The sequence below is a fragment of the Ovis canadensis genome, chromosome 8 (assembly GCF_042477335.2).
Source record: "Ovis canadensis isolate MfBH-ARS-UI-01 breed Bighorn chromosome 8, ARS-UI_OviCan_v2, whole genome shotgun sequence".
Taxonomy (NCBI): Eukaryota; Metazoa; Chordata; class Mammalia; order Artiodactyla; family Bovidae; genus Ovis; species Ovis canadensis.
In genome coordinates this window covers 60,490,853-60,508,194 of record NC_091252.1, presented here as the reverse complement: position 1 = coordinate 60,508,194, position 17,342 = coordinate 60,490,853, and the positions used below count along the sequence as shown (strand labels likewise).

The window sequence follows — 17,342 nt, the reverse complement described above, 5'->3', positions numbered from 1 at the left end:
ATAATTGCTAAGAAGAAAACAGTGAAAGAGAGAAAGGGAGTACTGGCAGTGTGCACAGGGAATGAAATTGAAACTTTAAATAAGAGCCTCTTTAAGAAGGTGAGCTTTGAGTAAAGAGGAAGTTATAGGGCACCCCATTCAGGAATCCAGAGGAAGAAAATTCTAAACAGAGCCACAACAAGTGGAAGGGACATGAGGTTGGAGCTTGTCTGGCATGTTTGGGGAAGAGCAAGGGGACTGTGTTTGCTGTTTTTCCTACAGCTCACTGTTTTCCCATATCTGTCTCAGAGATCAGTAGAGACCAAGAGGTCTTCATGTTTTAAGAACAGAAGAAAACATTTCTTTGGTAAAGAATAAATATTTCTAGGCAGTGCATCTCTGTTGAAAAGACCATCCGAACACAGTTAAGAAATAAAACCGTGGCAGCTATGACTATGGTATGGAAAAGATTCTGGAGGAAAAATTTAATGAATAGAAAACAGGAGAACTATTTCAACAGGCTATGTTTCTGCATGAGTGTGATGTGATGCTGCTGTAATGTATGAAGAGGGAGATTTTCTCATGCATCAGGACCTCTTACAGGCTGAAGTTTTTGAAAATATGTTCATACAGTGCTTTAGGAATTGTTGCCCTGCACACATAAAGGCATTTGCAGGTAGCTGTCGCAGTAAGACAAAGAACTTAGAGGACAGGTTACATGAAAAAGTTAAATTAGTCATTGGTGATGTTTTCTGTTGCAGCTGATAAACACACAGGTATAAATAACAGTGGAATCTTTCTTATATGGAGTTAGGTTCTGAAGTCAGCACATTAAGTCAGAGATTTTGGATGGTCAAAATTACTGTTGAAGATCCCTTAGAAAGGTATAACAGATCTCTCAATTAGTCCAGTGTAGCCAGTTTTATTTCCAGCGTTGGAATCATAACTCCCATATCCTCAGATGAGATAGTCTGCCATGTTATAGGAACAAAACAAAAGAAGACAAAATGTTTTTTAAAGGCTAGAAGTCTAATCATCACAGGGATGTGAGGCACAGTGGAAAATGTGAAGGTACTAAGACTGTCTGGGAGAAAACATGTTTGTATCTTTCCTTTTCCACTTACTCCAGGGCATCTAGTTCCTGGAGTGTGCAACATTGCCCATACTGTGTCAAGTATTTCTTTTCTTTCCGCATCCAAGTAAATTTAGTGAAGATGTCATTCATTTCTACTGTATCACCCAGTTATTTGTATTCACAGTTAGTCCACAAAGCAAAAGTAAGAGGTAGTACGTGAAGCATAGTTATTATTCAGTAATAGATTCCTTTTTCTCCAGAATATTGCCTCTGTTTACATGCTGTTTACTCACATATCAAGATAAGCCATTAGTGGCTTAATGCAGTCTCTATGTTATAGCTTACAGTGAAAATAGAAATTAAGTATACTCTGACAGTGGCAGTTAAAATACCCTTTGTTATGATAGAAGACCTAGATTTTTGAAATTACCAACTAACTCAAATACTGGTGGGAAAAAACTTTGATACTAAAAGCTTTTCTTTCATTTGCCCTATGCTTTCAGGTAATGACTCAGATTGCTGACCAAGGAATTGATTTCTAAGTGAGTTAGAGTTCAGGAAAATATATCGGATTTGTTATATTAGATAGTTTAGATTTGTTTGAATTTATTGATATCGGTTGCTTTCCGGGTAGCACAGCTGGTAAAGAATCTGCCTGCAATGCAGGAAACCCCAGTTCAATTCCTGGGTTGGGAAGATCCCCTGGAGAAGGGTATGCCAACCCACTCCAGTATTCTTGGGCTTCCCTGGTGGCTCAGATGATAAAGAATCCACCTGCAATGTGGGAGACCTGGGTTTGATCTCTAGATTAGGAAGGGCCCTGGTGTCCTGGTGGAGGGCATGGCAACCCACTTCAGTATTCTTGTCTGGAGAATTCTCAGGGACAGAGGAACCTGGCAGGCTATAGTCTATGGGGTTGCAAAGAGTTGGACACAACTGAGTGACTAAACGTAGCACATTGATATCTGGAGGTGTTATTTTCTGCATGGTTGACCACTGAAATATTGAGTATCTGCAGAATATTGCAGGAAAAAAGACAGCTCAGTACTTTTGAAGATGGTACCACAGATCATAATCCTCTTAAGAAAATGTTACAGAAATAAGTGATAAAAGTATTTGAAGTATGAAAAATGCATGATAGGGTGTAGTAGTATTTTAAAATCCCTTTTAAAACATTTCATAAAGTTCTAGGAAACTCTCCTAATCACCCCTCCAAAGAAAAGCCTTTTGAAACTGATTTGTGAGATTGGTCATCCTATAGGTTTCTTACGACTGCCTCCCATATCACTCTTCTTAGATTCTAAATTATAAAGCTTGTTGGCTTCAGGGTTCTAATTTTCAGTTTCATCTGCTTAATTGCTAAAGTGAACAAAACCGGTATTGGAGAATCCCAATGAAAAAGCAGTCACCTGCAGTGTTTCTACTACAGTCTCCCCTTCCCTTTCAACACAACTTTAGTAGGACTATGAGAAAAGCATACAGGGACTTCCCTGGTAGTCCAATGGTTAAGACTCAGTGCTCCCATTGCAGAGGGCATTGGTTTGATTCCAGGTCAGGGAACTGAGCTCCTATACTGCTGCATGGTGTGGCTTAAAACATCATGGAACCACAGCAACCATTAATTACATTGGTCCTGGGGGCTCTGGTGATCTCTTCACCCTTCTAATGCCACTGAAGCTAGAGGATGATGGCCATCCTTGCTGTGGTATATACCAGGTGACTGACATAGGCAAGCATCCAGCAGGTGCTCTTTCGCACACTTGTATTTTGGAGGGGCCAAGTCTTTGTGGCAGTGCTTTAGACGAGAGGAAATTAAATTAGTTACAAAGTTAGTTTTGGTATGTGTAAAATATCACCAGACTTGATACTAAATAAAAAGTATCCAACTGTTATCCTAGATTTTGTGTGCATGATGAATTCTCAGACTTAAGGTTAGTTTGTAATTCTGAATCTTCTCTCATCAGTTTTCTGGAAATTAGATTTTATTATTCTACTAATTGCTGACTTACATATTTGTAATGACTTTTTTAGGAGGAAACACAATCATTACTAGAAAACCTGCATGTTTACCATACAAATTACTTCCTGGTTTTGAGATGTCTTCATCAGTTCACCTCTTCTCTTCCCAAGTACCCATTGGGTCGACAGGTAAGCAGAACTTACTCATTTGGAATCTCTGATGTAGGACTATTACTGGTTTTTCCCTTTGAGTTTAGTAGCATTCAGGCCTCAGAATTTGCAGTGGATCCACATCTTGCTGTGTGTGCACAGTCTAAATCCATTCCAGCTGTACATGTTACTGGTAATTGAAACAATATTTTTTGTTCTGATGGCCACAACTAGAAACAGCCATGTGAATCCAAGTGGTGGTGCTTTCCCTTCAGTGTGTTTGTGCTAAGTCATTTTAATTTATTTTCTTTAATACTTTGTCACTTACACTGAGAGAGCTGATCCTCCACTGTAGTGAAATAAAAAAGGAATCTGTTTGAGACCGCCTAATGGTTAACCTTGCATTATACCCAGAACTAAAGGAAAGTAGTACTTTTGCTTCTTGCAGAATTATGCTCTGCTGGCGTTTGGGTCATAACATAAGCCTGTGAACCATCTTTAGAGTGGATGCAAGGGAAGAATTCTGTATTCCTAAATCTTTGCATTCTTAACTCAGAGGTTTGGAGAACAAATATAAATATGTAAGAATAACTTGTTTGTTTTCTGCCATTAAACCTTCTTTTTAGTAATCATGTCATCATTTTGATAATTTACTTATTGCAAAGTGACCAGTGATATCAGCCAATCCCAATATGATCACATTTTGCTACCATGTGAATGATGTTTTATGTAAATGCCTGATCCATGTGATATGTGCCCAGACTGTTGTCATCTATAGAAAATGGCTGTTTTTAAAAAGAAATTTTTTTGACTTGCTCGTTTATGATTTTCCCAAACTAGTAATGTGCAAACTTAGTAGATCATTTTTGGTCCCTCACAAGTATGCTGTTCACTTCCAGATCAGAGAGCTGTACTGCATGTGTTTAGAAAAGAACATATGGGATTCAGAGGAGTATGCATCAGTCTTGCAGCTGCTGAGGTAGTTTTTTTTTTTTTCCTTTTTTATCTACTCTAAGCCTGCCAATAAATAACACCTGCTTCCAGAACTCTGCCTGCCAAGGAATTTCATAAGTAGCCACGTTGTAACTAATATTTGTATATATCTTGAATTTTATGTTTGTAGTTATTGTAGAAACCATCCATTTCTTTGCTAGTTTTACCTTGTTTCTGAACTTTTGATTTTTTTAAGTAAAATCAGTGTTTGCTTTGTGAATTGTTGATACCACACAGGGAGAACCTTGTTATTGATCATTTCAGTTCAGCCAGCTTGCTATTATGATAGGGAAGGTAGTCACAGCAAGCACGCTCACATGGCTCCAACCTGGTTGGGTTGAAGAGCAGCATCACTGAGTGAAATGCATCCTGTGAAGGAGCCCACTGCTGACCCAGATGAGGAGTGGCTGCCACTGGGCAGTGGTCTTGATGCCTTCCCCAACCCGAGCTGACCGTCAGCATTAACACTGGCTAAGCTGTAAATTTTTTCCAGTATTATATGAATAAATAAGGTATCTTGGTGCTATTATCAGATATCAAAGATCACTTATTCCTGACAAATTTATCTTTTAAAGTTATAATTATTTGTTTTCTTTGGCTTTACGTCATATATGTATGGTGACTTCTTAGTCTTTCATAAAAATAATGACCACTTGGGTAGTAAAAGAAGGGAATCCAAGTGTGAGCTGTTTTTTGCACACAGTCTTATAATTTTCCTCAGTGGATATAAATGTTCATATGAAAATATCATAAAGAAGTCCAAGAACTGAATATTTACTAAGCCTTGGCTTCCCCTGGGTCCACAAGAAAAGAACAGATGGGCACAGTAGGAGGAAAATTCACATTGAAAGCACTTTCAGTCCCGAGGCTTAATAATACAAATGTTAGTTATCCAGCAGGTGCAGCTTAAGATAGGAAACTAATTTTATGCTATCTGGAAAAATAACTCCCCATGGAAACTAGATTGCCACTAAAAAGCTATGTTTTATTTCATTTTCTTTAAATGCCAGTAAGAGATTTCTGTATATTTATATACTTCAACTGGAATGTTCCTGAGATTTCTTTTGTTTTCTATTCAAGTCAGCATACTTATCTCAAGCACCCAGTTGATTCTTACTGGGTTTCCTTTTTAACCTTCATGATTAGTAACTGCCTTCCTTGTCCAGTTGGGTATTTCTAAATTCATAGATTTCTTTGTCAGGGAGAGTCACAGATCAAGAATGCCAATTCTAAATAAGAGTAAGGAAATGTGAACAATGATAGTTACAGTATGCACTATTGGATAGTACTAATTAGGGGTCATGAAGTCTTGCTGTGTCAGGTACTGTCGGTACATTTTCCAGTCTAATACTCAAGTGTGCCTTTGTGGCAGACACCATTAGCCACACTTTATAGCAGGTGAAACTAAAGCACAGATAGGGTTTAAGTAATTTGCCTGAGATCTTACAGCTGTTGATAGAACTAGGATTCTAATTCAGATCTGACTTTAAAATTTTTATACTTTCCACTTTTCTTTGCTCAGGTTTAAAATAGGGATTTGGGGATCTGGGTAAAGCAGAACCAGTGAATAGAAAGCAAAGTTTCAATCATATTGCTAATCTGAGGTAAGGAACAGGATTATTAAAACCACTGAGGATGAATACAGCAGTTACAGCAAGGACAGGCAAGAATCTGGGAACTACCAGAGAGAAAGAAATCTGCCACCCTTCAAACTGGAATTCTTCTTTTCCCCTTTGTATAGATAAGATGTTGACAAAAAATCAGGGACACTTGTCGGTTTAGTCATTCTAAATAGGAAACATCTGAATTTAGGAAACCAGACATTCTTGTCTCCTGTCTTCAAATAATTGAAGTCATAAGAGAAAATTAAGTTAAAAATGATCACTGAATGTTTCTTTGGAATGAAAATATGTAGTACTATTAGAAACATAGTCTAGTAACATTTCCAATTTGAACTTTCTGTTAAGAGTTACTTGAATGGCAGTATTTCTCTTGAAAAAATCCCTTTTATCTGGAAACTGACATGTTTAAGTAACCAGAGGTCTACTTGATGAAATATTTTGTGACCATTAAAAAGTACGAAATTCCTAACATTTGTGTGGAACTGCAAAAGACCCTAAAGAACCAAAACAGTTTTGAGGAAGAACATAGGTGGAGACATCCTTCTTGATTTCAGTGTATATTACAAAACTGTAGTAATCAAAACAGTATGATATTGGCATGAAAACAGACACACAGATGAATGGAGCATAATAGAGAACCCAGAAATAAACTCATGCTTACGTGGGCAGTTAATTTATGACAAAGGAGACAAGAATATACAGTGGGGCAAGAACAGCCATCAACAAATGGAATTAAAAAAACTGGACCACTAATCAACTCAAAATGGATTAAAGATGAACACAGAGTTAAAACCATAAAATAGAAGAAAACATAAGCAGTGAGCTCCTTGACATTGGTCTTGGCAATGGTTTTTAGGCTTTGACACCAAAAGCAAAGACATAGGAGTGGGATTATATTAAACTAAAAAGCTTCTGCACAGCATAGGGAACCATCAACAAGATGAAAAGGCACCCTACAGAATAGGAGAAAATATTTGTGAATCATATATCTGATGAGGGATTAATATCTAAAATATATAGAGAACTCATACAATGCAATAGAAAAAAAATCTGATTAAAAAATGAGCAGAGGATATGAGTAGACATTTTTCCATAGAGGACATACAGATGGCCAGCAGGTACATGAAAAAGTGCTAAACATCACTAATCATCAAGGAAATGCAAATCAAAACCACAATTAAGATATCACCCATTAGAATGACTGTTATCAAAAAGACAAGAAACAACAAGTATTGGTGAGGATATGAAGAAAAGGGAACCCTTCTTCCCTGTTGGTCGGAATGTAAATTGTGCAGCCACTATGGAAGACAGAATGGAGATTCCTCCAAAAGTTAAAAATAGAGCTCCTTTATGATACAGCATTTCCACATCTGCATATTTATAAGAAGGAGAGGAAAGCAGTAACTCAAAAAGATACCAGCACTGTGTTCACTACAACATTGTTTACAATAGCCAAAACATGGAATGAACCTAAGTGTCCATCAGTGGATGAATGGATAGGCAGATGTGTGTGTGTGTGTCTGTGTGTGTTATTCAGAAATAAAAAGAAGGAAATGCTGCCTTAACACTGAACTTACAGAATCAGAGAACAAATTGGTGGTTGCCACGGGTAGGGGGTGGTCAAAATCAGTACAAACTTCCAGTTACAAAGGAACCCTAGGATTGTAATGTACAGCATGTTTACTATTAATAATACTGTATTGTGCATTTGAGAGTTGCTTAGAGAAACTATTTGAGATGACAGATGTTAACCAGATTTATTGTGGTGATCATTTCACAGTAATACATATACTGAATCATGTCATATACCTGTAACTAATGTCATATGTCAGTTATATTTCAATTAAAAGATACTTACAAGGAACTTACAAGAATGTTGAAAATGTCAACTATTCGTAATTGGAAAAAGACCTATAGAATTTTTTATCAGTTGTTTTTAAGTGTAAATAACAGATATTGATGTGTGGAGAGTATGCATTTATAATGTGTCATAATCTGACATGAGTGCAGTGGTTCTGCATGTCTTCCATAACCTTTCCTCTGTCAGTCAACTCTTGGAGCCTAAAGACCACATTCCTATACAGGATATGAGTTGGTTAATTTTCACTCAACCATGTGTCATTATAAAAGGATATATTTAAGTTTAAACACTGTTGGGGAACAGAAAGTGGTAAAAAAAAAAAAAGTTACACTAACTAAGCAGTAAGCTAGGTGAGTGTCTTTTTCTGGTCAGCTGTGAAAGACCTTAAGAGGAAAATTTTAGCTTTCTATTGGAGAGAATTTCTAGACAGCCACCTAAATATCAAACACTAGACCAAGAATTTTTCAGATTTTAAAATTTGAAAAATCATGCTTCAATAATAAGATTTAAAGGGTTAACATAAATCATAAAGTCCTCCACTTCTAGGCCACTGATGGCTCAGCTGGATGGAGGCACAGTGCCCTACTACCCCAGCAGTACCAGTGGAGCCCCATAGCAATGGTTCTCAGACTGGGCCCTTCTTATGAGAATTTACTGTCCCTTGGCCCCTCTGCCATCAACTGAGAATCACTCACCAAGAGTTATCACATTGTTTTTCTCTAATAAGGAAACCAAAGCCAGAAACATTGAGTGACTTTTCTGCGGTTGGTAGAGCTGGAATTTAACTCCAGATCTTCCATGTTCAGTCAGTTTTTCAGCCCTATTCCAATTATTTGAGTGGTGGTACAAAAGGAAATTTATATAGGTTTGTGGCCAGAAGTCCACGTTGAGAGGGTACCCCAAGTTTTAAAATGAGCCAGCTGAGCAAGCTCCTGTGGACTCAGCCCACACTCCATCTTGAGGACATGTTGGCACAGTGTGCAGACATCTTTAATGAATGGAGCCACAGTGTCTAGTCTGCTTATCCCAAGTGGAACCTTATGAGCTTGCTGCAGAAACAGATTTTTTAATTCAAGTTGATTGATAGGTGAAAAATTTACTTTAGGCTGAAAGAGATTATTTTAATTTCTGAATAAGGCTTTTGAATTAAACAGTAATATATTGGCAGGTCAGCTCAGCTTTCATTGAGTTTAGGAAAAAAAATGACTGAAGTAATAATACTGACATTTGATCACTTTCAGTTCAGTTCAGTCGCTCAGTTGTGTCCAACTCTTTGCGACCCCATGAATCGCAGCACGCCAGGCCTCCCTGTCCATCACCAACTCCCGGAGTTCACCCAAATTCATGTGCATCGAGTCGGTGATGCCATCCAGCCATCTCATCCTCTGTCGTCCCCTTCTCCTCCTGCCCCCAATCCCTCCCAGCATCAGGGTCTTTTCCAATGAGTCAACTCATCACATGAGGTGGCCAAAGTGGAGTTTCAGCCTCAGCATCAGTCCTTAGCTTAGTTCAAAGAGACTAGAGGTTTAGAATCTAAATAATGCATTGTTCCTGACTTTGCAGATTAACTTTTGATAATAATGAAAGATCTTGTTATGAAAAATGACACAACTCCACAGTCTGTGAGGCACTTGCTTAATAATAATAATCTGACTTCTCATGATCAAGACTTATCCATGCAAAAGCTCTCTGAGACTGCAGCACTAAAATGCAATTTCTTTATAACAGGGATTGCTAATCCTCAATTTGCATCGTATCAAGCCCCTCACAGTTTTCTGTGGGCTGCTGCTTAACTCAGACAAACAGCTGAATTGTTGAAGCTCATTTTAAAGCAAAAGATGCTGAGTGGCTTTAGTGCATGTAAAAATCAGCTGAAGCATTAAACATACAGATTCTACCCTCTCCCCAAAGATTCTGAGTGTGACTGCTGGAAACTTGAGTGTAATGGTCAGCAGAAATCAGAATTTAAGAAGCACTTTACATTTGGACAGGTGGTCTAGGGGCCACACTTTGAAAAATGTGCTTCTAAATAATAATGGAGAATAAGAAAGGAATACAAAAAAATTGAGAGAAGAAATGAAGCCGAAAAAGAAGCTGGATGGCTTTAGGCAGTTGGTGTCAAATTAGTTCCAAAACTAGACCAAGGTATTCTACTGCTAATAGTGAGCTGTGGTTTTTATCTCAACAGATAGAAAAATGATCTGCATTTGTGTTTTAAGTTTTTCTTTATTAAACATTTAGTGCTTACTACCACCTTTCTGCTAGTGAAATGAATGGGTAGCTAAGAAATGATTAATTTTAAAAATTCAGAAATAGCTAATTAAACTGTTTGAAAGCTTTACTTCTGATTTCAGGGTTATACCTTTGTAGTGCATCAGTAAAAGTATTTACGTATTTTATCTTGCAGAAGTGTCTCTAACCATATGGTAGAATTGACTCATTTTGACATAGTACAAAAAGCTTGAAAGTAAAAGTGTTGGTTGCTCAGTCATGTCCGACTCTTTTGTGAGCCCATGGACTGTAACCCACCAGGCTCTTCTGTGCATGGGATTCTTCAGGCAAAATACTGGAGTGGGTTGCCATTCCTTTCTCTAGGGGATCTCCCTGACCCAGGGATCAAGCCTCGGTCTCCTGCATTGCAGGCAGATTTTTTACCATCTGAGCTGCAAAGAGCATGGTGCTCCATGAGCCCTGTGACTTCAGGATACTCCCTCCAGGAACCAATTTGAAAATAGAGAAATTATTCTTCACCTGAGGTCGTGAAATTCTTTTTCACTGCATGGCCACTATCTTGTTTACCCATTCAAAAAATATTTTTAATACTCTGTATGTGGAGTCACTGACCTGTTGACAGTGATGACCCTGGTCCTTACCCACATTGAATCTTGGCTGAGTAGGGAGATTAAGGTGGATAAGTAGACAGACAGGTACAATACAGGATAATAAGGCCTGTGTTGGGTAAGGTCTAGTGCGCTAAGGAACTAGTAGACTGGACAGTTACCCTCTGTTTCTTGGAGGAAAAGACCTCTAATATGAAATATCAAGGCTTAGAAGGAATTAGGCATATTTTGGTTTCTATTTCACTTGTTACGATCATATGTGATTGCTTTGTTATATTGTCTTGGAAGAAGACAGTCTCTGTGAATGTGTTTTTGGCAAGCCTTTTCTTTTTGCTTTCTTCTGGTCTTTGTTGATGTACTTGCAGGTTTGAGTCTTTAATATTTGAGTATTTTTCAAAGCTGTGCTGGTAGTATCTGTCTAGAACTTGAGAACTCATTATTCAGAAGATCTTTGCGTTAGCCATGGATTGACCAGTTTCTCCTCTAGCCTGTTCTCAATCAGATGTTTATATAATTAGTACTTAACCGGAAATGACTGCCTTTCTGCATGATGAAACAGAACACTTATTGCTCTTCAGGGTGATTGCTCTTAATGGTTGCTAAATGATTCTCTTTCTGTCTTAGTTTAGGGAACTTTTTTTTTTTTAAATAACAAGCTATAAAACTTTTAACACATTAAGTATCACAAGCCTTTTTTGAACCATTTACCCTAAAGTGATATAATCACTTAATCAAGTTGGTTCAAGATAGAATAGCTTTTTCAGCACTAATGAGACCTGTCTTAGATGTGTTATTTTTTCTTTGTCTTTAAAGTGGTGGTCCCCAACCTTTTTTGCCACCAGAGATCAGTTTTGTGGCAGACCACTTTTCCACGGATTCAGGGTTGGGGCGAGGGGATGGTTTCAGGATGATTCAAGCGCATTGCATTTATTGTGCAGTTTATTTCTGTTACTAGTACACCTCAGATCATCAGACATTAGATCTTGGAGGCTAGGGACCCCTACTTCAAACTGGTCTGGTGTGCTGACTTTAAAACTTGTAAATTTTGATGCAGTTTGTCCTCCATATCTGCAGGTTCCACATCCATGGATTCAAGCAGCCACAGGTTGAAAATATTTTTTAAAATTCTAAAAAGTTCCAAAAAGCAGGGGGGAAAATGCATGTGAGTTTACTGTGCACTGGTAGCTATTTACTTTGTATTCATATTGTATTTGCAACTATGTGCATAGCATTTACATTGTATTAGATTCTATAAGTAATCTAGAGATAATTTAAAGTATCTAGGAGGATATGTGTAGGAGATATGCAAATACTGTGCCATATAATATAAAGGATTCCAGCATCCTCAGATTTTTGTATCTGCAGGAGTCCTGGAACCCATCCCCCACAGTACAGTAAGGACAACAGTATTTTCTTCTCAGTTTTACTCTGTTTCAAATGTAGATGGAATTCACAACAGTTTGAAGTGTCTCACACTGCCTCCAGGTTCCCTTCAGTCTTTCCGTAGCTGATTTAGTTTCGGCACGCTTTCGGTCAGGGTCCACGGTGACCCTCATGTTTCTAAGTCTCATGGTCAATTCTGTCTTCATTTGCGTTAACCTGTTGTCAGCATCTAACACAGTTCACCACTCCTCATTAATGACTTTCTAGGGCCTAGATTCTTCTGGTTTTCCTCATACTTCAGTGCATGCTCCTCCCCCTCAGTCCTCTTTGGTGATTTCTCTTCTCCCTAACATTGCAGTCCCTCAGGGCTTAATCAGAAGCCCACACTTTTCTCCTGAGTGTCAGACTCTTAGGTCCATCTACCTGTTTACATCTCCACTTGGATATCTGTATATATCTTAGAATTGGCATGTTTAGAACTGAATGCCTGATTTTCCCCGGAAACCTAGAATCTTCCCGCATTCTTTCTATCCTTCCAGTTGTTCAAAGCCGAAAACTTGCATTCTGCCTTCAAAATATTTCAAGAACCAGACCTCTTCTTAACACCTTTCCCATTGGTACCACCATTGTCCAAGTCACTGCCATCTCTCATTTGGATTATTGCCATCACCTCCTAACTGACTTCCTTGCTTCAATGCATGCTCCCTTCCAGGCTTTTCTCAAAATAGAAGTCAGAATAATCCTTTTAAAATATGCCAGATAAGGACATTCCCTGGCAGTCCAGGAGTTAGGATTCTGTACTTACAGTGTCAGGGCCTGGGTTCAATCCCTGGTCAGGGAACTAAGATCCTGCAGGTGGCATGGTGTGGCCAGAAAACGAAATGAGATGACATGAGATGAAATATAGTCAAATCATGTCCCTCCTTTGCTCAAAACTCCCATTTTCACTCAGTAAAATCGCAATCTATACAGTGACTCTGTGATCTAGCCTTCCATTCCCTCTCTCTGATTTCATCTTCTGCTTCTTGTTCTTGCCTTCCACTTGTGTGGCAAGTAATTTAAATGAGAACATAATGCTACTTTTCTGACATTAATACTTATGTTACATAACTCTAAAAGCCAGTCACTTGCTGGTGGCAATTTGTACTTTGAGATTTTTCCTGGTACAAACATGTTAAGTTGTACTATATACAGTGTTCCACAGCTTGGATTTTTTTGTTGTTGTTTTTTGGGTTTGTCTGGTTGGTTTTTATCATTGTAGTTACTTGTTTTGCACCTAGTATTCTACTTAAGGTGCTTCTATAATGTCGTTGGTAAAAGCATAGATGCCAAGCCAGACTGGGTTCAGAGCCCAGCTTGCCAGTTACCAGACTCTGGACAAATTGCCTAAGTTTTCTGTGCTTCTGTTTTCTCGTTTCTTAACATGATCATAGTATCTGTATCATGCAGTGTTGTGGAGATCAAATGATGCCTGGTATATTGTGTGCTCAGAAATATTAGCTGTCATCACTTGCATTACTTCATTGTTTATCACTGCTATAAAGTATCCCTTGTTTTGAAAGTGTAGCACTTGATTTTATTAGTCCCTTGTTTGAAATATGTTTAGGTTGTTTATAATTATCTATTGTTACAGTTATCACTGAGGGTGAGTTTGTGTTTGCACATTAGTATAACTATTTTCACAAAGTACACATAGAATTTTTGAGTCCAAAATATAAACACAATTGTATTAAAGTACACTTGCCCCAACAATGTATCAGTGTTTGTTTCCCCACGCCTTTGCTGATGCTGGATATTATCAGACTTAAAAAGCTTTCTTTTTTCTTCTAGTATTTCATGATTGATGGAATAGTTCTTTCCCCATTTCTCACACCACATTCACATTTTTATTCTTTCTGAAAAATGCTGAGGTAGTGGTCAGTTTTTTTCAAGCTAGTTATTTCTGATACTCCCATCTCTTCCCCACTGATCTGAAGTGCTACCATTATGTCATGTACCGAATTCTCATATATACCTCTCTTTGTAGACCCTTATTTCATTCTGTTGGTCTGTTTCTGTACAAAGTACCATCTGACTTTAATCACTGTAATGTATCCCTTTTGATATATTAGTAGCCCCACTACACATACTCAAGTATACAAACATTGTTCCTCAGTTTTAGAAACATGAATTTTTTTTCTAGATAAATTTTAGACTGTTTCTTTAGGCTTTTAAAATATGCCCACTGGAATTTTGTTTCAGAAAGTGTTGAGATATGGATTAATTTGGAATGAATTTATTTACAGTATTGAAGGTTAGAACTGGAAATGTCTATTCAGGATTTTAATATTTTGCTGTCTTACACATTTGTTATAACACTCTATAGTTTTTGTTGCCATTTTGAACATGCTCTTTTTTTCCATAGTTAGGCTTCCCTTGTGGCTCAGCTGGTAAAGAATCTGCCTGCAATGCGGGAGACCTGGGTTCGATCCCTGGGTTGGGAAGATCCCCTGGAGAAGGGAACTGCTATCCACTCTAGTATTTGGGCCTGGAGAATTCCATGGACTGTATAGTCCATGAGGTCACAAAGATTCAGACATGACTGAGGGATTTTCACTTTCACCTGTAAGATATTAATGTGTGTGTACATATACACACATATATGTATTTACCTTATATCCAGACACCTTTTTATATGCGTTAATACTTTTGTAGCTTTCTTAGACGTTCTAACCCTACAGTCATATTATATGCAAATAATAAATTTCATCTTCCTTGCTTATATTTGTACCACTTGCTTCTTTTTTCTTAATTCGTTATAGAATAGATTCTAGAATGAATGATGTTGAAGAGTAGCGATGATAGCAGGTATCTTTGTTCGTTCGTTATGTAAATAACTGAACTGAAAATTTTTAATTAATAATTTTATTGGATTGATCACATTGCTAGCTCTAATCAGTGTTACTTCAGGTCTTATTTTTTATTAAACCTGGAAGTACTTAAGAAAGTATAAGGTCATTTCTTATTCTGGAAACAATAGGAACATAGTCTTTGGCTAATAATAAAAAGAGGAATAAGTATCCCAATCTCTAGAAGTCTTCTATACCTGAGATGAAAGAGCCACCCTTTCCAATCAAATGTCATATTAAAAATTATGGCTAGTAAAGTTTGCTTTCAAAATTATATGACACAATGCCATTTTCCCTGCATCCTAAAGATGAATAATAGGGTTCACCCTTCTCAATATTCAGTTTTGTAAGCTGCCCAGGGGTAAGAGGTGTGGCTGCCTGTGGCCTGAGAAGCTAGTCAGTCCTCAGGGGTGGCTGGTGTGGGTTCCACCAGCATTTCCTCAGCCCTGCCAGCAAGCCAGTGCCTGTGATTACTTGGAGCCTGGCAATGCAGCTCTCGCCTGAGTCTCTCGTCCATCTGAGTCTCTCATCCGTCTGAGTGGGGCTAAAGGTCGGGGATGACAGGTTGTTCAGGTGTGTCTGACTTTGAGTTAACTCTCTTCTCATCATAGTTTGACTCTGTCTGGGCAATAGGAAGCCAGAAGTTTTTAATAATCTCAAATGTAATCAAGATTTTAATGTGTTGGCTTGGTTTTCTTTAACCTGTTAACTGCCTTTCATTCAGAAATAAAGATTACACTTTGGATAATTAATCCATTGCTGTAGAATGAGGAAGAGATTTTTTCTTAAAATGAGGAAAAAGTTTGCTTTTTGTCCACCCCTCTCAGTTTCTACATTTATTGGTTATTTTCTTCATTTGTTTTTGTGTTAGAGTCTTTGTGGTGGGGCTTTGTTTTTTTGGTTTGGGTTTAAATTCTAGTTGAAGTAATCAGCTTAATTTCTAGGTAATCATAGTCTACTTAGCTTTATTTTTCTCTAACTTAATAATATTAAATTTTTATTTTGAAAAATTAATTTTTTACCTTGAAAATTTCAAACATAAGATAGTTTTTACAGAATCACTCAGATTCTGAATTTGGTTGTTTTTTCCTGATTAATTTAAGAACTGGTAATCACTGTCCTGTTACTGTGATCTTAGGGGAGAGATCCTCTAAGTAATGACCCTGAAAACAGGATCTTAATTTTAGAATATGTGTTTATTCTCTGTTTCCTTTAAAATTTTCTTTCATTTTATTTAATTTTTTTGGTTGTGCTGGGTCTTCGTTGCTATGCATGGGCTTTCTAGTTGAAGCAAGTGGCGGCTTCTCTTTGTTGTGGTGCCCAGGCTCTAAGGCACACAGAGTTCAGTAGTTGCAGCTAGTGGGCCCTGGAGGGTAGACCCAGGAACACAGGCTTTAGTTGCTCCATGGCGTGCGCAGTCTTTCCAGGCCGGGGATCGAACCTGTGTCCCCTGAATTGGCAGGCGAATTCTTACCCACAATACCACCAGGAAAGTCCCCTTCTCTATTTCTAACAGATTTTTCTCTATGACCTTGAAGGAGTTGTGCAATCATTCTGCCTATGCTATAGAATAAACGCAGTTGCCTACCAGTTTAAAGTTCAGTAGATTTACTGATTGGTGTTAATAAAGCTCATAGAAGACATAAAACCTAGCCAAATTGATAATAAGGAAATCATTGATACACTTTTTGGTTATTTCAAATGAGCTTTCATTTAGCATGTGTTGTTATATCCTCAATGGATGTTTCTTGTCTCTTAATTTACATTTAGATATGAAGGAAAGGAAAACTAACTTCCAGTGCCTGCTGTGTGATAAATAAGCACTGTGCTAGTCTTCAGCTGCATCTTCTCATTGAGTTCTTAAGGCTCCATCTCACTTGTGAAATTTGTGAGTTCCTGTTTCCACTTTAGAGACAAGGAAGCCAAGGATCAAAGATGTTTAGTAACATGTTCTTTATTACATAATAGCAAGTGCCAGAGCCAGGCTACAGACCCAGATCTTTCTTTGTAAACTTTCCAAGTTGAGCTTCAACTTTTCAAGTTGAGAACTCTTCTGAGTACTTTTCGGTACTTCTGAATATCACAGCCATTGAGGAAAATCTCTCCAAAAATAGTTGGTAGCTACAAATAAAGGATTTTACACTGTCTTCTGAGCAGAAACATTTAATATGTAAGCACTGTTTTTTAAGTATATTGATTTTCCAGTTATATTACATCTCTTGTCACTGATTCTGTTCTAGGTTGTTGGCAAAGGATGAACTGATGGCCATGCTTCAGAACTGTTTCAAGGTTTTTCAGTCCTCTTCTGCAAAGGAGCTTGGCAACACAGCAAAGAAAATAGAGGAGTTTCTGGCCCAGTTTCAGAGCCTTGATGGTGAGAATATAATATCTTGCCAATTCTACTGGCTATGACAGTCATTTGACTAGAATAACATGGAAAACCCCGTGTTTTGATGCACTGAAAGATGAAGAGATAATGAGTTTTTGATCAGTCAGTATACCAAGCCTCAGAATAGCACATCTTGGACAATCACAATTAGGCCAAATGGTTCTCTTCCAGCTTTGGTTAAAACAATGAAAACTGTCAAATGG

General features: G+C 37.8%; 1 protein-coding gene across 8 annotated transcripts in view; it reads left to right on the top strand.

The window, feature by feature from the left end:
• ORC3 (origin recognition complex subunit 3) overlaps positions 1-17,342 on the top strand; it is a 71,286-nt gene that overhangs the window by 42,781 nt on the left and 11,163 nt on the right. For all 8 annotated transcript variants that reach the window (XM_069598302.1, XM_069598301.1, XM_069598303.1 and 5 more), the window contains exons 12-14: positions 3,086-3,202; positions 4,063-4,142; positions 16,991-17,124. In XM_069598302.1, coding sequence (XP_069454403.1) covers positions 3,086-3,202; positions 4,063-4,142; positions 16,991-17,124 — 331 coding nt within the window. The remainder of the gene's footprint in view (positions 1-3,085; positions 3,203-4,062; positions 4,143-16,990; positions 17,125-17,342) is intronic.